The sequence below is a fragment of the Rutidosis leptorrhynchoides genome, chromosome 10, assembly GCF_046630445.1.
Source record: "Rutidosis leptorrhynchoides isolate AG116_Rl617_1_P2 chromosome 10, CSIRO_AGI_Rlap_v1, whole genome shotgun sequence".
Taxonomy (NCBI): Eukaryota; Viridiplantae; Streptophyta; class Magnoliopsida; order Asterales; family Asteraceae; genus Rutidosis; species Rutidosis leptorrhynchoides.
The window spans coordinates 255,210,647-255,233,339 of NC_092342.1; the positions used below are offsets into that span (position 1 = coordinate 255,210,647).

The 22,693-nt window shown below is 34.4% G+C and overlaps 1 protein-coding gene across 1 annotated transcript; it reads right to left on the reverse strand.

Moving 5' to 3' along the window:
- Positions 1–21,313: 21,313 nt before the first annotated feature.
- Positions 21,314–21,835, reverse strand: LOC139873488 (small ribosomal subunit protein bTHXm). The gene has a single exon (XM_071861418.1). It carries the CDS (start codon positions 21,777–21,779, stop codon positions 21,510–21,512), a length of 270 nt encoding a protein of 89 aa, XP_071717519.1. The 5' UTR covers positions 21,780–21,835; the 3' UTR covers positions 21,314–21,509.
- Between the last annotated feature and the right edge of the window lie 858 nt (positions 21,836–22,693).

A 22,693-nucleotide genomic window follows, 5' to 3' on the forward strand; every position in this document is an offset into this window, starting at 1 on the left:
ACACAAGTACCTGAAACTACATTCTATGGTTGAATTATCGAAATCAAGTATGCCCCTTTTTATTAAGTCTGGTAATCTAAGAATTATGGAACAGACACCCTAATTGACGCGAATCATAAAGATAGATCTATTGGTCCTAACAAACCCCATCCAAAGTACCGGATGCTTTAGTACTTCGAAATTTATATCATATTCGAAAGGTGTCCCGGAATGATGGGGATATTCTTATATATGCATCTTGTTAATGTCGGTTACCAGGTGTTCACCATATGAATGATTTTTATCTCTATGTATGGGATGTGTATTGAAATATGAAATCTTGTGGTCTATTATTATGATTTGATATATATAGGTTAAACCTATAACTCACCAACATTTTTGTTGACGTTTTAAGCATGTTTATTCTCAGGTGATTATTAAGAGCTTCCACTGTCGCATACTTAAATAAGGACGAGATTTGGAGTCCATGCTTGTATGATATTGTGTAAAAACTATATTCAAGAAACTTATTTTGTTGTAACATATTTGTATTGTAAACCATTATGTAATGGTCGTGTGCAAACAGGATATTTTAGATTATCATTATTTGATAATCTACGTAAAGCTTTTTAAACCTTTATTGATGAAATAAAGGTTATGGTTTGTTTTAAAATGAATGCAGTCTTTGAAAAACGTCTCATATAGAGGTCAAAACCTCGCAACGAAATCAATTAATATGGAACGTTTTTAATCAATAAGAATGGGACATTTCAATGCAGCCGGTGCACTGATAGAGAATATGAGGTTTTCTGATCTTGAAAGCCTTTGTAAAAATCCGGATGTAACCATAGACGATGTACTGAATTACACCCCTCAAAATGAATGAAATATTATGTTTATATATGCTTTGTTTATCTTCTAATATTGTTCTTGCTATAATTACTAGTAAAATGTCTGAAGCTTTTAACACATTCAGAGAGAAAAATGCATGTAATATTAATATGTTACTTTGCAACCATTATGCTCTCATACATTAGATTTGTATTTTCCATTATACGCTTTCCGTCATGAAACTCATGAGGAAAAGTTGTGAACTATTTTTGCCTTCAAATATCTTGCAGGACGCTATTGTCCGTTATCCGTTTTGCTTTGTAGCTTGTGTATATAAGTTTTGTGTCATGACATTTTTGTAGATTCGCTTTAACGCTTCGATGCTGTAGTGAGTTCTACATGTCTCACTATCGATACAACCATTTTGAGTATGATTGCACTTCTACCACCGAAAGGTTATCTTTCTTTTTGCAGGTAGGGATGACACACAGCTATGTGACACATGGGCTAAAAATCCTTGGCCGGATAAAATTTATGAAAAATATTGCCATAAGAATAATTGTTGTTATTCATATTCATAAAGAAATTTTTACATTTATGACTATATCTCATGCATTTGACAGGTGATCAAGCTGCCCATGCATATAGTACTACGCATAAAATTTCTTTAAATTCATTGCATTCTAAGCTCTTTCATATTGCTCGCCGGATGGCGCAGCAAGCACGTATGATCCGTTTTGATTTACTTTTGTGACCTTATAAGGTCCTTCCCATTTTGGTGCTAACTTTCCAAATTTGATTTGCATGCTTGCCTCATTATCTCGTAGCACCAGATCACCAACTGCAAATTGTGTATGCTTTACTTTCTTGTTGTAATATTTTGACATTTTATGCTTGTGATCTGCTTGCCGAATTTCGGCCATCAATCTTCTTTCCTCCAACAAATTGAGATTGTCCCTTAATGCTTCAGAATTAGCTTCAATATCAAATGCCATAATGCGTTGTGTTGGGACACATATTTCGGCTGATATTACTGCTTCTGTACCATATACCAGACTGAAGGGTGTTTCCCCTGTGCTCCGCTTTGGAGTTGTCTGGTGTGCCCATAGCACATTTGGCAATTCGTCCACCCAACCAGTTTGACTTAATCCTAACCGTGCCTTAATGCCAGCAACAATTTCTTTGTTGGTAACCTCCACCTGTCCATTCGCTTGAGGATGAGCAATAGATGTAAAGTTTTGCTTTATTCCTAGCTCTTCACACCAACTTCGAAATGGATTTTCTGCAAATTGTTTGCCATTGTCACTGACTATTTCATTTGGAACCCCATAACGGCACACTAATCATGCCACACAAACTTCTTGACATTTTCTCCTGTAATCTTTGCTAAAGCCTTTGCTTCAACCCACTTTGTGAAAAAATCAACTGCTACCACCAAGAACTTAGCATTTCCAGTGCTTCTATTGAATGGTCCCACAATATCTATCGCCCACTTGCAGAACGGCCAAGCGGATGACACTATATCAAGTCATATTTTGGGAGACGTTGAACTGTACCATGCCTCTGACAATTCTCACATGTTTTTATGATCTCTGCAACATCTCAATAAAGGGAAGGCCAAAAATATCCTTGTCGCATAATCCGTGGTGTCACAGTATGGAAGCCGGAGTGTTAAGAACAAACTCCTTCATGCATTTCTTTGACTACCATTAATGCTTCATCATTGGTTAAACATCTTAACAACGGACCATTGTAAGACTTTCGATAAAGAGCACCATTAACTACTTCATACATTGGTGTTGTACTCTTATCCGTCTGGCATCTGCCTTGTCAATGGGTAGCCCTCCGTCATGCAAATACCTCAAATATGGCATCATCCAAGTTTCCTTGGTACCTTCAACTATTGCCATAATTGGTTTTTCATGTATTGATTTTTCCTTAAGTTCCTCAACTAACACTCGTTTGTGTAAATGATCAAAGGTTAAAGTAGCTAGTTTGCTTAAGAGGTCAGCCTTCTTATTCTTATTTCGAAGGATTTGCACGACTTCAAGGTTATCAAATTTCTTTGAAATGGTCTCCACCAACTTTAAATATTGCCGCATTGATGTATCCCTTGCATCAAACGTTCCATTAACCTGCTGGGCCACAATTTGAGAATCAACATATGCTCGTAAATTTGTTATGCCCATTTCCACTGCTATGCGTAAGCCGGAGAGTAATGCCTCGTACTCTGCTTCGTTGTTGGACGCATAAAAACAAAATTTCAATGCATAAGTATACTCTTCTCCGTCTGGACTTGTTAAAACCAGTCCGGCACCTGTTCCCTCTTCACTGGAGGCCCCATCAGTGTGTAATTCCCATACATGCTGTTGTGGTGCCATTTTATTGTCGTATTCCACTTTTTCATTTGTTTCCAGGAGAAAATCTGCCAAATTTTATCCTTTAACTGCATTTCGGGGAGCAAAATTGATTTCATATTCCCCCAACTCGATGGCCCATTTTGCTAGATGGCCAGATGATTCTGGACGCCGGAGTATTTGCTTCAACGGTTGATCTGTTTACACCAAGATAGGATGACCTTGAAAATACCTTCGTAAACGTCGTGCAGTATGCACAAGGGCATAAACCATGCGATGAAGTGGTGGATAATTCGTTTCACTGAGCTGCAATACTTTACTAACAAAATATATGGGCATTTGCACACCGTTCCGTTCTGCGATTAAGACAGAACTAATTGCTTCTTTTGAGACAGCTAAATACAAAATTAAGGTCTCCCCTTCTTTTGGTGCGGTTAATGTGGGTAACGTTTTCAACAACTGCTTGACCTCTTGGAATGCATTTTCGGCTTTCGCCGTCCATACAAAATCTTTTTTATTTAGACAGCCTTTTAACACCTTCATGAATGGAAGCGACTTTTCAGCTGCTCTGGACAGAAATCTTGTTAATGCTGCTAAACATCCATGTAATCTTTGAACGTCTTTCTTGCTGACCGGCGATTTCATGTCTTCAATTGCTTGAATTTTCTTAGGATTAGCTTTAATACCCCGTTCTGTAACTATATGACCTAAAAATTTTCCTTCTTCCACACCCAACGTACACTTCTTGGGATTTAATTTCATGTTGATTTTTCGCAAAGATGCAAAAGTCTCTTGTATATCTCGCAACATCTTTTCTTCAGTATGACTTTTTATAACAATATCGTCCATATACGCTTCCAGATTTTGCCCAATTTGATCCTTAAAAGCCATATCAATAAGTCGTTGATATGTTGCTCCTGCATTTTTCAGTCCAAAAGGCATTTTCATGTAACAGAATATGCCTTCCGTCGTGTGAAAAGCCGTTTTGTCTTCATCTTTTAAAGCCATAGGTATTTGATAATACCCCTTAGCTGCATCCAAGAAACATTTAAATCGATACCCTGCCAATGATTCAACCTTCCAATTGATTTCAGGTAAGGGATAATTATCCTTTGGGCATGCTTTATTGATATATGTGAAATCCACACACATCCGCCATGAGTTGTCCGGCTTCCTAACTATGACTGGATTTGTAGTGACCCGAACTTTTCCATGTTTATATATATTAATTGAGATTGATATTTACATGACTAAATGTTTCCAACGTGTTAAGCAATCAAACTTGTTAAGACTTGATTAAATGAAATAAGTTTCATATAGACAATTGATCACCCAAGTTGACCGACGATTCACGAACGTTACAAAATTGTGAAAACTACATGTTATGGTGTATATATAGACATATATATATGGTTGACATGAGATTATGATGAGTAAGTATCTCACTAAGTATATTAACAATGTGTGATATACATAAGAAATGAGATTACTAAGTTAAGAAACTAGAAATGATATATATAACGATTATCGTTATGATAACGTCTACTAAATACATATGTATCATATTAAGATATTGATACACTATATTTAACATGATAAAATGATATTTAAATATATCATTAAGTGTGTTAACAATGAACTACATATGTAAAAACAAGACTACTAACTCAAGAATTACGAAACGAGACTTATATGTAACGATTATCGTTGTAACGATATTTTAATGTATGTATCATATTAAGAGATATTCATACATCATAATATCATGATAATATAATAATTTAACATCTCATTTGATATAATAAACATTGGGTTAACAACATTAATTGAGATCGTTAACTTAAAGGTTTCAAAACAACACTTACATGTAACGACTAACGAAGACTTAACGACTCCATTAGAATGTATATACATGTTTTGTTTTGTTATGTATTCTTAAACTTTTGAAAGACTTCAAGACACATATCAAAGTACTTCTACTTAACAAAAATGCTTACAATTACATCCTCGTTCAGTTTCATCAACAATTCTACTCGTATGCACCCGTATTCGTACTCGTACAATACACAGCTTTTAGATGTATGTACTATTGGTATATACACTCCAATGATCAGCTCTTAGCAGCCCATGTGAGTCACCTAACATATGTGGGAACCATCATTTGGCAACTAGCATGAAATATCTCATAAAATTACAAAAATATAAGTAATCATTCATGACTTATTTACATGAAAACAAAATTACATATCCTTTATATCTAATCCATATACCAACCACCAAAAACACCTACAAACACTTTAATTCTTCAATTTTATTCATCTAATTGATCTCTCTCAAGTTCCATCTTCAAGTTCTAAGTGTTCTTCATAAATTTCATAAGTATAGTTTCATAAAAATCAAGAATACTTCCAAGTTTACAAGTCTACTTCCAAGCTTTCTAATCCATTCCAAGTAATCATCTAAGATCAAGGAACCTTTGTTATTTACAGTAGGTTATCTTTCTAATTCAAGGTAATATTCATATTCAAACTTTGATTCAATTTCTACAACTATAACAATCTTATTTCGAGTGAAAATCTTACTTGAACTGTTTTCGTGTCATGATTCTGCTTCAAGAACTTTCAAGCCATCCTAGGATCCTTTGAAGCTAGATCCATTTTTCTCATTTCCAGTAGTTTTATCCAGAAAACTTGAGGTAGTAATGATGTTCATAACATCATTCGATTCATACATATAAAGCTATCTTATTCGAAGGTCTAAACTTGTAATCACTAGAACATAGTTTAGTTAATTCTAAACTTGTTCGCAAATAAAAGTTAATCCTTCTAACTTGACTTTTAAAATCAACTAAACACATGTTCTATATCTATATGATATGCTAACTTAATTATTTAAAACCTGGAAACACGATGAACACCATAAAATCGGATATACGCCGTCGTAGTGAAACCGGGGGCTGTTTTGGTTTGAATAATTAAAAACTATGATAAACTTTGATTTAAAAGTTGTTCTTCTGTGAAAATAATTTTTCATATGAACATGAAACTATATCCAAAAATCTTGGATAAACTCAAAGTGAAAGTATGTTTTTCAAAATGGTCATCAAGATGTCGTTCTTTCGACGGAAATGACTACCTCTTTAGTAATTGACATGTACTTAAATTTCCGACTATAAACCTATAATTTTTCTGTTTGGATTCTTAAATTAGAGTTCAATATGAAACCATAGCAATTTGATTCACTCAAAACGGATTTAAAATGAAGAAGTTATGGGTAAAACAAGATTGGATATTTTTGATCTTTTTAGCTACGGGAAATGTTTAACAAATCTATACAAATCATATCCTAGCTAACTTATATTGTATTATACATGTATTCTAATATATTATGTAATCTTGGGATACCATAGACACGTATGCAAATGTTTTGACATATCATATCGACCCATGTATATATATTATTTGGAACAACCATAGACACTCTATATGCAGTAATGTTGGAGTTAGCTATACAGGGTTGAGGTTGATTCCAAAAATATATATACTTTGAGTTATGATTTAGCCTGAGACGTGTATACACTGGGTCGTGGATTGATTCAAGATAATATATATCGATTTATTTCTGTACATCTAACTGTGGACAACTAGTTGTAGGTTACTAACGAGGACAGCTGACTTAAAACACTCAAATCTTTAAAACATAATAAAAATGGTTGTAATTATATTTTGATCATACTTTGATATATATGTACATATTTGTATAGGTTCGTGAATCGATCCGTGGCCAAGTCTTATTTCCGAGGAAGGAAATATCTGTGAAAGTGAGTTATAGTCCCACTTTTAAAATCTAATATTTTTGGGATGAGAATACATGCAGGTTTTATAAATGATTTACAAAATAGACACAAGTACATGAAACTACATTCTATGGTTGAATTATCGAAATCGAATATGCCCCTTTTTATTAAGTCTGGTAATCTAAGAATTAGGGAACAGACACCCTAATTGACGCGAATCCTAAAGATAGATCTATTGGGCCTAACAAACCCCATCCAAAGTACCGGATGCTTTAGTACTTCAAAATTTATATCATATCCGAAGGGTGTCCCGGAATGATGGGGATATTCTTATATATGCATCTTGTTATTGTCGGTTACTAGGTGTTCACCATATGAATGATTTTTATCTCTATGTATGGGATGTGTATTGAAATATGAAATCTTGTGGTCTATTGTTACGATTTGATATATATAGGTTAAACCTATAACTCACCAATATTTTTGTTGACGTTTAAAGCATGTTTATTCTCAGGTGAATACTAAGAGCTTCCGCTGTTGCATACTAAAATAAGGACAAGATTTGGAGTCCATGTTTGTATGATATTGTGTAAAAACTGCATTCAAGAAACATATGTCGAGGTAATATATTTCTATTGTAAACCATTATGTAATGGTCGTGTATAAACAGTATATTTTAGATTATCATTATTTGATAATCTACGTAATGTTTTTAAAACCTTTATTGATAAAATAAAGGTTATGGTTGTTTTAAAAATGAATGTAGTCTTTGAAAAATGTCTCATATATAGGTCAAAACCTCGCAACGAAATCAATTAATATGGAACGTTTATAATCAATATGAACGGGACATTTCAGTTGGTATCCGAGAGTTGGTCTTAGAGAACCAGAAAATTGCATTAGTGTGTCTTACCGAGTTTGTTAGGATGCATTAGTGAGTCTGGACTTCCACCGTGTTTTTCATCAAAAACGATTGCTTAACATTTTTTTTTGTTGGAAACTATATATTATTATCATGTAAATATTATGTGATATATTAATCTCTTAACGTGTTTGATATTGTGTGATAGATGTCTACCTCTAGCACAAATCATATTGACTCACCTAATAATAACGAAGAGTCGAATATATATTGGCAAGATTCACAAGTTCCCGAAGAACCGGAAGAAGAGGAAACGAAACCGGAAGAAGAGGAACCGAAAGAAGAGGAACCGAAAGAAGAGGAACCGGAAGAAGAAGAGGTTCCGGAGGGGGGAATAGTAGGAACCACAGAAAACCGGTCAAATAAAAGAAAATCCTCAACCAATGGACCAAAGTTAATAATGGTCAATGGTGTTTCCGCTAAGGAAGCAAAATATTGGGAAAATTACCAATTTTTCGATGAATCGGATCCTGATGAGGATTCCGATGATGTTATAGAAATTACCCCGACCCAATTTAATGAGGCAAAAGAAAATAATAAGGGAAAAGGCATCAAAATAGAGAAATCTGATTCCGACCCCGATGAACTTTATATGTACCGTCAACACCCGTATTTTCAATATCGTGACAATAATCCGGGAACCTCTAAACCACCAGGTTTTTCTAAACCAATGTGGAAAACGATGACTCGTATTAGAGGAACATCATATATCCCTAGAAGATTAGGAAAAAGAACCAAGTCCGAAGAAGAAGAAACCAGTGATTCAGATTAGAGGGGTGTGAGCATGTTGTGTAATAAATGTATTGTAGTGTGCTTGTACTTTTATGTTCTATGTAAAAATTGCTTGTATTGTTTGTTATTACGAATCTAATCCTTGTTTATTTTACAGTATAAAAACAAAATGGACGTTAAGGGTAGACAACCGAATATTTTAGAAGACCTACCAGAGGATATGATTGAGGAAATCTTGTCTAGAGTCGGTCAGAATTCATCAGCACATTTAGTTATGGCGAAATTAACTTGTCAAACATTTGAAAGACTTTCCAGAAATGCCTTAGTTTATAAAAGGCTTTCCTTTTATAGGTGGGGTATATCACACTGGGGAGACCGTAAGTTACACCGTGTTTTCTTTAAAGAATTAAATGCGGGGAACCCAAATGCAATTTTACGCTACGGGTTAAGAACCTATTTTGACTCAACATATCCCAACATAGGATTTCCTGAATTAGAAAGAGCTTCTAACATGCAACATAAAGAAGCATGTTATGCTTACGGGTTAGTGATGTTCGCTTCTTACCAAAGTGAGAAAAAGAACATCGGATTGCAACTTTTAAATAAGACCTTCCCACAAGTGACGGATTCAGTAGTTGGGGTGAGAAACAAGGTTTTTAGATTATTACGGGGCTGTTGGACATTACGAAACCCTCGTCCTTTTGACGACATTACAACATGCTGCCTAGCCAATGGTCATAACGGTTATTTTCCACAAGACCAAGGATGGGAAGTCGTCTTAGTAAAACCAGAATGCATGACTTGTTTTTGAACTTATGAATTACGTGTCTTTATTTCCTTTGCTGAAAAACTTGCGTATTAACTAGATTTATCTTCAAAACTGTCCTGTATCATAGTGTACCATATTTCATGTTATATGTAATATAGCGAAGTTGTAAGTTTGAAGAATATTTGTATGTGATATATTATTATAATCAGTTTTTCATATGGAATTGTAGTAGTTGAATTGTATATTAGCTACTAAGTATGAACTTAACGGGTAGGTAGTACCCGAATTTAAACTTATAAAACGCTAATATGAAGAAAAAGCTTTTATAAATGAGTTCATATTATGCTACGAGATACTATTGACTACTCTTAATATTCTGTATGATTAACTTGTTTCATTTGACTATTTTGAAGGAAATGGCACTGACTACTCGACACACCTTGAATATGAGCGAAGAGGAATTTCGTAACTTTCTTGCTTCAAACATAGCCGCAGTACAGGTCGCGCTACATACCAACAATAACTCTGAATCTAGCAATACAGCTAACGGCGCAAGAAATCGTGTAGGATGCTCCTACAAGGAATTCACTGCCTGCAAACCTTCAGAATTTGATGGGACCGAAGGACCAATCGGATTGAAACGGTGGACCGAGAAAGTTAAATCGGTGTTTGCCATAAGTAAGTATGCTGAAGGAGACAAAGTGAAGTACGCTACACATACCTTCACAGGTATTGCGTTAACATGGTGGAATACCTATCTAGAGCAAGTGGGACAAGATGCTGCTTACGCGCTACCGTGGTCAGCATTCAAGCACTTGATGAATGAGAAGTATCGTCCCAGAACTGAGGTCAATAAGCTCAAGTCAGAACTTAGAGGGTTACGAACACATGGATTCGATATTACTTCGTACGAAAGACGATTCACGGAATTGTGCCTATTGTGTCCGAGAGCGTTCGAAGATGAGGAAGAGAAGATCGACGCGTTTGTGAAAGGGTTACGGGAGAGAATCCAAGAAGATATAAGTTCACACGAGCCTGCCTCCATACAAAAGGAATGTAGAATGGCTCACAAACTAGTGAACCAGATTGAGGGAAGAATTAAAGAACAGGCAACCGAAGAGGCCAACGTGAAGCTAGTCAAAAGAAAGTAGGAGGAAAACGGTGATAAGAGTCACCAAAACAACAACAACTATCCCAAAAATCGGAACATCAATCGCAACTACAACAAACGGCACAACAACAACAACAACTACAATAATCATCCCAACAACAATAACAACCGCAACAACAACAACAATCAGAAGCAGCTATGTCAAAGGTGTGAAAAGTATCACTCGGGGTTCTGCACCAAATTTTGCAACAAGTGTAAAAGAAAAGGTCATAGCGCGGCGAAGTGTGAGGTCTACGGACCAGGGGTTAACAGAACGAAAGGAACAAATAGTGTCGGAACGAGTAATGGCGAAGCAAGTAGTGTCGGAGCAAGTTATGCCAATGTAGTTTGTTATAAATGTGGAAAACTGGGCCACATTATTAGAAATTGCCCGAACCAGGAGAACACGAATGGACAAGGCCGCGGAAGAGTTTTCAATATTAATGCGGCAGAGGTACAGGAAGACCCAGAGCTTATTACGGGTACGTTTCTTATTGACAATAAATCTGCTTACGTTTTATTTGATTCGGGTGCGGATAGAAGCTATATGAGTAGAGATTTTGTGCTAAATTAAGTTGTCCATTGACGCCGTTGGATAGTAAATTTTTACTCGTATTAGCAAACGGTAAATTAATTTCAGCAGATTATATATGCCAGAATCGAGAAATTAAACTGGGTGATGAAACGTTTAAGATTGATTTAATACCAGTCGAGTTAGGGAGTTTTGATGTAATAACTGTCATGGACTGGTTGAAGAAGGTGAGAGCAGAGGTCATTTGTTACAAAAACGCGATTCGCATTATGCGTGAAAAAGGAAAACCTTTAATGGTGTACGGGGAAAAAAACAACGCGAAATTAAATCTTATTAGTAGTTTGAAGGCGCAAAAACTAATAAGAAAAGGTTGTTACGTCATTCTAGCACACATCGAGGAAGTTAAACCTGAAGAAAAGAACATCAGTGATGTTCCCGTCGTAAAAGAATTTCCCGATGTATTTCCGAAAGAATTACCGGGATTACCCCCACATCGATCCGTTGAATTTCAAAATAGATCTTGTACCAGGAGCTGCACCAATAGCTCGTGCTCCATACAGACTCGCACCCAGCGAAATGAAAGAATTACAAAGTCACTTACAGGAACTATTAGAATGTGGTTTCATTCGACTAAGCACATCACCATGAGGAGCTCCTGTTTTGTTTGTCAAGAAGAAGGATGGTACATTTAGGTTGTGTATTGACTACAGAGAGTTGAATAAACTTACCATCAAAAATCGTTATCCACTGCCGAGAATTGACGACTTATTTGATCAACTACAAGGCTCGTCGGTTTATTTGAAAATCGATTTACGTTCTAGATATCATCAAATGCGAGTAAAGGAGGATGATATTCCAAAAACTGCTTTTAGGACGCGTTATGGTCATTACTGTGACAACTCGGAAATTTCCAAACAAATTTAAACTTTAATCTTTATATGTTTCCGACACGATAAGCAATATTTGTTAAGTTAAATTTCAAGAATTTTAAACTATGTCCATACATTCATTCAACCTCGACCAAGTTCCAACGATTCACGAACCATTAAACGAATATGATTATATATGTATATGTGTATTTATATTATAACTTGAACCGTAAACAAAATATTAGATTAAATACTTTATATGATTGTATCTGTTTCAAAATGTCTATCAATGGAATTAGAAGATAAGATCAAATGATTGAATTATCAGATATATTGAATTATGATTACAAGTCTCTGTTGAAAGGCCCACGTTGATTTGAGAAATCTTTCTATTTTAACAATATTCGGAAAATGGTAAAGTGATTTATAAATAAGAACAAATTGTCAATCATTGAGAACTAGACAAAGGATAGTGGAAGATTGAATCTCATAAAGACTCGATTGATCTATTTAGTTTCAAACGTACAAAAACGTTTTCAGTTTAAAAAGAACTTTATTATTAAAACGTATATAACTTTTATAAATATCTAGAACCACTTTTGACAACTCATTACTTAACTAGTATGATAAAGATAACGATATTTATATTTTATTTTATTAAATATATATAATGATTTAAATTAATATTATATATATTTATACGCGTATTATATGTACATAGTTTTATACTTTTACTATACTTAAACTTTACCTTTACTTTATTTTTACTTTACTTTAACTTTAATAATTCACTTTAATAATTCATACTTTAATAATTCACTTTAATAATTCATACTTTAATAACTCACTTTAATAATTCATACTTTAATAATTCACTTTAATAATTCATACTTTAATAATTCACTTAAATAATTCATACTTTAAAAATTCACTTTAATAATTCAAAAATCTATTACAAATAGAATTCAATAGGTTTCATTATTTCATAGAAACTTGAAAATATTTTTCTCTAAACTCTCTCAATCGATTTACATATATATATTTACTCCGTATTATTTCAAGATATTATTAGTATACATAAAATATTACGACAGAGTGCTGTCCGAGTGATTTCGAAATTATTTTTCGAGTGGGATAGGATTAAGGAAATTATGGGTTATAGCTATGGAGGTGATTGAGTATGGTTCATGGGTATGCTCGTGAGGTCAATATAGTGTTTATCATTTTCGTTGCGTCTACGTACCTTTCCTGCAATATTGAATCTCAATATTGATACGTGAGTACTCATAATTTAAATTTTACATACTAATAGTGTATCCCTGACTAGTGCTCGAGTATTTAGGATTATGCATGCTTGTACTTTTGATATTGCCCTTAGACAGGTTAGGTTGAATCTTGAATTAGTTACACTTGCGGTTGAGATAAGGTATAAGATATGCATGTCCTTGGAAAGCTAGCGAAAAATTAAGAACTTTTCCTTTAGATATCGAATGGTTTCGATGAACAGATTAGAAGTTATAATCAATTGAATTTTTGATATTTTTATTAAAAATGATTATTATTATCGTCGTTCTAGTTTTATCTTATTATTATCATTATTATTATCTTTATCAATAAAAGGGATTTATCATTAAAAATTGTCATTTTTTTTATTACTATCGTTATTATCGTTAAAGTTATAATTAGTATTATTATTATTATCCAATTATTATTATTATTATTATTATTATTATTATTATTATTATTATTATAATTATTATTGGTATTATTATTATTATTATTATTATTATTATCATTATTTAAAAATAGTTATTGTTATTGTTATTATTATTATTACTATATTATCATTAAGATAATTATTAGTATTATCGTTAATAATGTTATAGTAACTATCATTATTAATATTAGTGTAATTAAAACAAATATTTGTAACACCTAATTATTTTGATTACTATTATTATCATTTTTATGAACACGATATAAAAGACGATTAAAAGCTATTAAACGAAACGATTAGGAAATAATGGGTAAGAGTATTATGATGAAATTAAAATATTATAAGATATTGATTTAGATAAAATTATCGTTCTTATTATTTTTATCATTACTATTATTATTAAAAGTATCGTTAGTATTAAAACTATCATTTTAACAAAAATTATCATTTTAATAGAAATGTCGTTGTTACTATAAAATATCATTATTATTATTATTTTAAATAGAATTATTATTTTAAAGATAATATTAAAAATTATCGTAAATATTAAAGTTATCATAATTAGAATTATCGTTTTATCATAATGTTCTTCTGGGAAAATGATTTTTCATATGAACATGAAACTATATCCAAAAATCTTGGATAAACTCAAAGTGAAAGTATGTTTTTCAAAATGGTCATCAAGATGTCGTTCTTTCGACGGAAATGACTACCTCTTTAGTAATTGACATGTAACTTAAATTTCCGACTATAAACCTATAATTTTTCTGTTTGGATTCTTAAATTAGAGTTCAATATGAAACCATAGCAATTTGATTCACTCAAAACGGATTTAAAATGAAGAAGTTAAGGGTAAAACAAGATTGGATATTTTTGATCTTTTTAGCTACGGGAAATGTTTAACAAATCTATACAAATCATATCCTAGCTAACTTATATTGTATTATACATGTATTCTAATATATTATGTAATCTTGGAATACCATAGACACGCATGCAAATGTTTTGACATATCATATCGACCCATGTATATATATTATTTGGAACAACCATAGACACTCTATATGCAGTAATGTTGGAGTTAGCTATACAGGGTTGAGGTTGATTCCAAAAATATATATACTTTGAGTTGTGATTTAGCCTGAGACGTGTATACACTGGGTCGTGGATTGATTCAAGATAATATATATCGATTTATTTCTGTACATCTAACTGTGGACAACTAGTTGTAGGTTACTAACGAGGACAGCTGACTTAATACACTCAAATCTTTAAAACATAATAAAAATGGTTGTAATTATATTTTGATCATACTTTGATATATATGTACATATTTGTATAGGTTCGTGAATCGATCCGTGGCCAAGTCTTATTTCCGAGGAAGGAAATATCTGTGAAAGTGAGTTATAGTCCCACTTTTAAAATCTAATATTTTTGGGATGAGAATACATGCAGGTTTTATAAATGATTTACAAAATAGACACAAGTACATGAAACTACATTCTATGGTTGAATTATCGAAATCGAATATGCCCCTTTTTATTAAGTATGGTAATCTAAGAATTAGGGAACAGACACCCTAATTGACGCGAATCCTAAAGATAGATCTATTTGGCCTAACAAACCCCATCCAAAGTACCGGATGCTTTAGTACTTCGAAATTTATATCATACCCGAAGGGTGTCTCGGAATGATGGGGATATTCTTATATATGCATCTTGTTAATGTCGGTTACCAGGTGTTCACCATATGAATGATTTTTATCTCTATGTATGGGATGTGTATTGAAATATGAAATCTTGTGGTCTATTGTTACGATTTGATATATATAGGTTAAACCTATAAATCACCAACATTTTTGTTGACGTTTAAAGCATGTTTATTCTCAGGTGAATACTAAGAGCTTCCGCTGTTGCATACTAAAATAAGGACAAGATTTGGAGTCCATGTTTGTATGATATTGTGTAAAAACTGCATTCAAGAAACATATGTCGATGTAATATATTTCTATTGTAAACCATTATGTAATGGTCGTGTGTAAACAGTATATTTTAGATTATCATTATTTGATAATCTACGTAATGTTTTTAAAAGCTTTATTGATAAAATAAAGGTTATGGTTGTTTTAAAAATGAATGCAGTCTTTGAAAAACGTCTCATATAGAGGTCAAAACCTCGCAACGAAATCAATTAATATGGAACGTTTATAATCAATATGAACGCGACATTTCAGGATTGGCCACCCATGTCTGATATTTTACCTCTCGCAAGATCCCAGCATCCACCAAACTTCGTACCTCATCACGGAGGAATTTGCTTCTTTCTGGCGTCATGCCTCGTTTCTTTTGACAAACAGGATGTATGTTAGGATTCACATTTAACCTATGTTCTGCCACTTCCCTTGGGACACCGGTCATATCAGACGGTTGCCATGCAAAAACGTCTAAATTTGTTGCCAAAATGTTGTATAATTTTTCTTTACATGCCGTAGATAACGTATGCCCAATTATGATTTTTTGATCTGGAAACTGTAGATTTGGCGAGATTGACCCATCATCATGTATTATTGGCTTAATTATTGCTTTTGTTACTTGAGAACACTCAATTAACTTCTGTCGTTCTGCGTACAACGTTGCTATTCCGCCTGTCGTTGGAAACTTCATCATGCCATGCACAGTTGATGTTACAGTCCCAAACGTCATTAAAGCAGTTCTTCCCAAAATTATATTGTATTGTGAATTTGCTTTAACTACCAGGAATTCAATGTTGGCTGTGCGTCTTAGGGGTGGCTTGCCAAGGCTACTTCAAGCAGAATACTTCCTTCAGACCAAGACGGTTCACTTGTAAAACTTGCTAACGGCACATATGTTTCCTTCATTTTTTCTTGCACATCTTTGGGAAGCTGTATGAAGCAATGTTCATACATAATGTCTGCTCCAGCTCCTGTGTGAGTATAAATGTTGCGTATTAAGCAATTAGCAACTCGTGCTTCTATAACCACTGAACCATCAGATGGATTTGTGTTAAACATAGAAGGAAATGATATTAATTGCTCTTTCCAATCTTCTAACACTTCTGCCTTCCTCCGTTGTCCAGCTTTCCATGGATGTATCATGCCTACTTCTATGGGTACCAATTTGTTACCCTCGCCTTCTTTGTCAGTGTTGGTGAGATGATTCGTCTTAATAATGGATGGCGCCATTGTTAACACCTATTTCCTTATGAGGTAAGGCTTAGTGTGTCAACACAATACTAGAAGTGATCTAGCTAAAGGTGGGGGAGTGTTGCCGATTGATTTTTACCCTCGGGAAATAATCCCGGCAGACCCGGTTCACAAGTATAGAAACTTGTGGGGTGGCTTTATCAATCTTTTGTCCGTTTAGCGTATAGCTGTTAGCCGGATGACTTCTAGTGAGAGAAAGTACTATGTGAGAGAGAAAGGTGAAGTCTCTGCTCATAAGTTGTCAGAATGTCTGAATGTGTAAAATGACGACCCAAGGGGTCTATTTATAGTGACAGATCCACCGGATTGTTCGGGGACACTTGTCAGATGATGATACGTTCTGTTATTCGTGATCCGAAATATGCACTGGATGTGACGTTCTCCGGTCAGGGCTTAAGCGCTAGGCGGCCTTCAGGGCTTATGCATGACGGAAGAAGCCTGCACGACGGAGAACGCTTGACGGACAGTTTCACAAAACCATTGTTCTCAGTGTTCCTGATGCTATTTTCATGCGAATATTGTGCTCTTATGCGTGTATACGATAGGATACACCATTAGTACACAAAACCGAGTTTGGTAATGCCAGTTTCAGCAGTGGCCTTAATTAAACTAGTAAACATGAAGTTATGAAATATTACTAGCTAGGTAAACGACGTAGATGTTAGGAAGCAACGTCTCTCATCTTCAGTTAAGCCATGAGAGAAGAGCTACCTTCGAGTTTGTTTTATAAGTACGAAGTTGGCTGGTTTAAGAATCAGTTTAAACTTTATCATTATTAGTCTTCAGTATGAGTATCTGCAGCATTAGTCCATTTATCAAGTGATTCTAACGTATCATGCCTAATTCTAGTTACCAGATAAATCTATGATCTATGTTATGTACGGAGTATGTTTTACCTGACATTATAGCTTAATGCTATTTTTTGTTGTTGCGAAAAAGCCGATACTTATTCATTTGAACTTGAGAATAAAGAAGTTACTATGAAGTTACAACAAAACTTCAGCCAAGGTTGCAAAAAGATGTTACTCGAGTCCCCAGTTGAGACTTTTTAGGGAGTACTCGGATGTTGACCGAGTTTGACATTGACCGGGGTTTGACAGATTTATCGAGTAATCTCGAGTTTTGACCGAGTACTACCCGAGTACTCCCCGAGTTGCAAAAACCGAGTGTTTGCCGAGAACTCGCCGAGCAATTCCGAGTTCTGCAACATTGACTTCAACTAGTTATCAAATTTTTAAATGCACAAACCAATGAACTACCACCCAACTTAAAAACCCTACAACAGAATTGTAACTATCAATTTGAAAACGTAACAGCAGTGTTGTAAATCTCCCGAGATCTCCCCGAGATCTCGTTTTTAGAAGGCAACCGAGACGAGATGTTCATCTCCCGAGATTTCTCGGTCAACGGGGACAAACTTGGTCAAAGTCACGATTTCTCGGATTTTCTTGCTAATTTGTAAGATTTTCATGTAAAATTCGTAATTTCTAAGATTTTCTCGCTCAATTCTCGGATATTTTTGTAAAATCTCGTAAAAACGTATATAAATATACATATATTTATGTTTTTATGTATATTTTTATCAAAAAAACTATAAAGTCAACGTAAGTCAACGTCCGAGATCTCCCCGAGATTATGATTATTCCGAGATGCCGAGATCTCCCTAAAAAAGTCTAAACGAAATATCCCGAGATCCGAATTCTCCAACCTTGCGTAACAGTTAGGTGTTGTATAGCTAAAATTTCACTATACTGATAACTTGGAAAAATCTAACCATAAACTTCCATCTCCAAATGAAAACCCAAACCGAGCCTGCCACTCACCTATTTCACAACCCAACTGACTCACCCAAGTTACTACATGTCAAGTAAACAACCCACATTCTAAAGAAGCTATCGATCCTGGATTCCTAGTCTTTTAAAGTTGCATGATTGCTCTACAAATAAAAGACCAACTACCCACAAGTGCAATAAATAATGACCCCGCTATGCAGGGTCACAAATCACATGTATTTTTGGAAAGGGCAAATTCCATTAAAAGGTAACCTTTTTACCTCAATTTCTTATTTTATTTTAGGTTATCTATGTTTATTTTGACGTTTAAAGGATTGTTTTATCAAATGTTAATAAAAAGAGGAGTATCATTACTTTTAAGTTAGAACTCCGTAAAAAATTAGCGATACTCCATTTTTTTAAGTAAATCATATGCAAGCCTGATCATTGGCACTTACCTGAGGATATGGAAGACCTCGTGAATGATGATTCTTACGATATGGATTTTTACTTAATTTTCGTTATGTTCGTAATATGATCGTAGAAGATTAATGGCGCGCGTATGTGCCGATTATCAAGCTTGCATATGTTTGTTATCCTTAGGGTAAGTGCTAATGATTAGGTTTGCATATGATATCATTTAAAAAATGGAGTATCGTTATTTTTTGACGGAGTTCTAACTTAAAAGTAACTATACTCCTCTTTTTGATTAACATTTGATAAAACAATCCTTTAAACGTCAAAATAAACATTGATTACCTAAAAATGAATATTGAGGTAAAAAAGTTACCTTTTTAGTAGAATTTGCCCTTTTGGAAACCGGCGTCGTCTCCAACACTTCAATACATGCTGCAATAAGTTGACTAGTTTTTAGAAAATAAATATGCACCGAAAGTAAAGCAGTGCAGACCGGAACCAACTTGGACACTAATATGATACTAATATGCATGAATCATGAACGACAATTTGTCAACTATCTTGGTTGACTAGCCTTTAAGCTCCAAAAACTCCAAAAATGTAAAGCAATTGAAAAAAAAATGAAAACAGGAGTAAGGATTAAGTGTCTACAGCTCTTCAGTGGCTAGGAATTATAAGTTGCAGTAATGCACCATAAACAAAATTCACTAAACACAAAGGGAAGGAGTAAATACGTGCAGATATCCCATCAGAGGTAAGTCAGACGAGTAACTGTTTACACAATCATAACATGTCTAGTTGGGTTAGCCTCGCAAGGCGTTTTCTAAAGTCTTGAAACCTTAAATCAATAATTTGTGAGTTGGATGGACTAACAGACATTATATGATGTCGATATTACATATACAGCTACAGTTTATGCATTGAAAATCCACTTTGGACACCTTTGACCCTTTAGACCTTGCACAGAACTTTAGATCCTATGCTTGTTTTATAACCAACAGGCAGTCTAGCACCGAGACCAGGACAATCATATACATGTCATGACACATACTTTGAGAATCTTGGACACCTACAGTCTTGGAAGTACATGCACGCACAACAAATAATAGTAGATACTAACGTCGAAGCACAAAGACAAGACCCTACCCAACTATGTGTAAAGATCCCATGTTTGTTCTGGAACCGTCCAACACTAGGGCTTCATAATCCTATTCGAGCTGCACCGTACTTATCATAACTTACAATCAAGAATTTCTACAGTGTTTAGTAATTAATATCCTAACATAAACCCCATATGTATAGTTTCTCTTCCTCCAATCAACCCTTACATAAGTGTTCAGTTACCAATATTTGGTTCTGATCATGGTTGCAAAACTCGGCTGACTCGGCCGAGTTCTCGGCGATAACTCGGAAAAATTGTTCAACCGAGAAATCGGTGTCTAACTCGCTCTATTACTCGGTCAACGCCGGTCAACGTCGTCGGAAAACTCAAAAATTGACCGGAAACGAGGAACGATGATGAAAAAAAAACAGAAACGGGAAAGAAGAAAGGATTGAGGAAGAAAACAAGACGAGATCTCAGATCCATAGCGAGCTTGTAAAACAAGATCTGGGATTTTTTGGATATTGGATGGTGACACGTTTTTCAAGAGAGAGTGCTTTTACTTTTTACAACTTGTTTTTATCCTATGTCTGATGCAGTGATGCTCCTTGAGACTTTGAGTACCATATACGAGAGTATTTATTTTTAAAATATTTTAATTCAATATTCTTTTATCAAATGACAATAATAACCCCTAAACTTTTACTTAACTTTAATACAAGAACAAAATTTATATGCACTCTTAAAATAAATATTTATATGTAACTAAACTTTACATATTTAACATATATATTTATAAATTTTATATATTTAACATATATATATTCATAAAATGTTTGTTTATAGCTAATATATATATTATATATCTATAATATATTGAAAATATTTAGTTATATTAGAAAAGTCAACAAAAGTCAAAATCCGAGTACTCCTCCGAGTACTCCCCGAGTTGCCGATTACTCCTCAAAAACCTCCGGCCGAGTACTCCCCGAGTCGCGAGTTTTACAACCTTGGTTCTGATTCTAGCGGTTAACAAACTTTCACCTAAGCACTCATTTGACTGCATAAGAAACTCAAAGCAGTTTGCTTTGAGCTAAAAGATAGCTTCTTCAAGGGAACTAAAAGACTTCAACAAATAGTCCTAGTAAATTAAAAAATTTATGCCATTTCATTTTGATAACATACTTTCAAATCAATCTTCAGTAAACAAATTTATGCCATAAACATTCAAACAAAATAAACTTAGGTAAATCAATACAACTAGTGGATTGATTTATTCATTCTATCAAGGTCAAATTAACAATCAGCAGAACTAGAATTGTTGAAAATTACTTAACAAGATCAAATAAGTTTAAAAGGGAGAGGCCAAGGAGTAGACCGAGGGACCTCAAGCTTGTCCTTAATTCGTTGAATTTTCTTGTCCTTTTTAGGTCTTGAGTTTCCGTACGATCCTTTGAAAAGTTTCCCCTTTTTCGTTCTCTTATCACCTCTTCCGCACAGGATAGTTTCCGGTGCAGCTGGTGTTGAGACTGATGAGAGTGTGTATCGTTGCTCGGCCATCGGAAGTAGTCGCTTCGCCGTCGTGCACCATCGCTGCATCAACATCGCCATCGCTATCGCCGCAGTCTAAACCCTAGAAATGTGGTGGATGTGTAGATGCCGCCAGTATGCGCACCTATACATTTTCGCAAGTTTAATGAATCACATTTCTACCCCTATTAGCTACTAAAATTACAACCATTAACATGAATAATATAGATTTAAAACTTATAAAAAGTTTATTCTACCGTTTTCATGACGTCTTACATTTTGTTTTTTAACTTACTCATTAGCCGAAGCCGAAGATCCATTCTAAAGCAAAACTACTATTATAGGGTTGACCATTTGCTATTAATGGCCATACCTTTTGACAAATATGCCCCAACCATATTATAGTTGGTATGCTCCTTGTCTGCAATGTGACACTAGCTAACATAGACCATATCTACGTGAACTCTGCTCATCAAACCCTTATCATCAACCTCTAGAACCTTCTAAAAGGCAAGGTTCGCCTATATATTCACCATCCTTGCTATCAAGAAAATGGTTCACAATCCTAACGATTAACCCCTCATAATCGGATATCATATTATGAGATCGATCATCTTAACCACCCCCGAGATTCTTTAATCTTGGTTGAATTTGCACATTAATCAAAGTGTTAACGATTGATCACGCATACACATTTGAAAATTATGTACTCAAGATGAAATACTTTTAATCAAATGGTAACAATATGCTCTTCTAGATCTGTGTTAATTGAAGGGTCTCAATTCTCCGATGTTGCACAAGAGTATTCAAGCAACCAAATGAAGGCAACACCTCAAGCAACACATATAACTTCTATAGAGCAAATTTGTCCATTCTAAGTTTAAAGATTAACAGCGCAGAACTGCAGACCACAACTAAATCAAAACAATCACTGATCAAGACAAAATCCACCGGTAATGTGAATTCCGACTCGAGTGATATAAAAGAATAAAAGG

What these genes read in the sequence shown, in the direction of transcription:
- LOC139873488 (XM_071861418.1), bottom strand. Translation starts at nt 21,779, where the DNA reads ATGGCGATGTTGATGCAGCGATGGTGCACGACGGCGAAGCGACTACTT.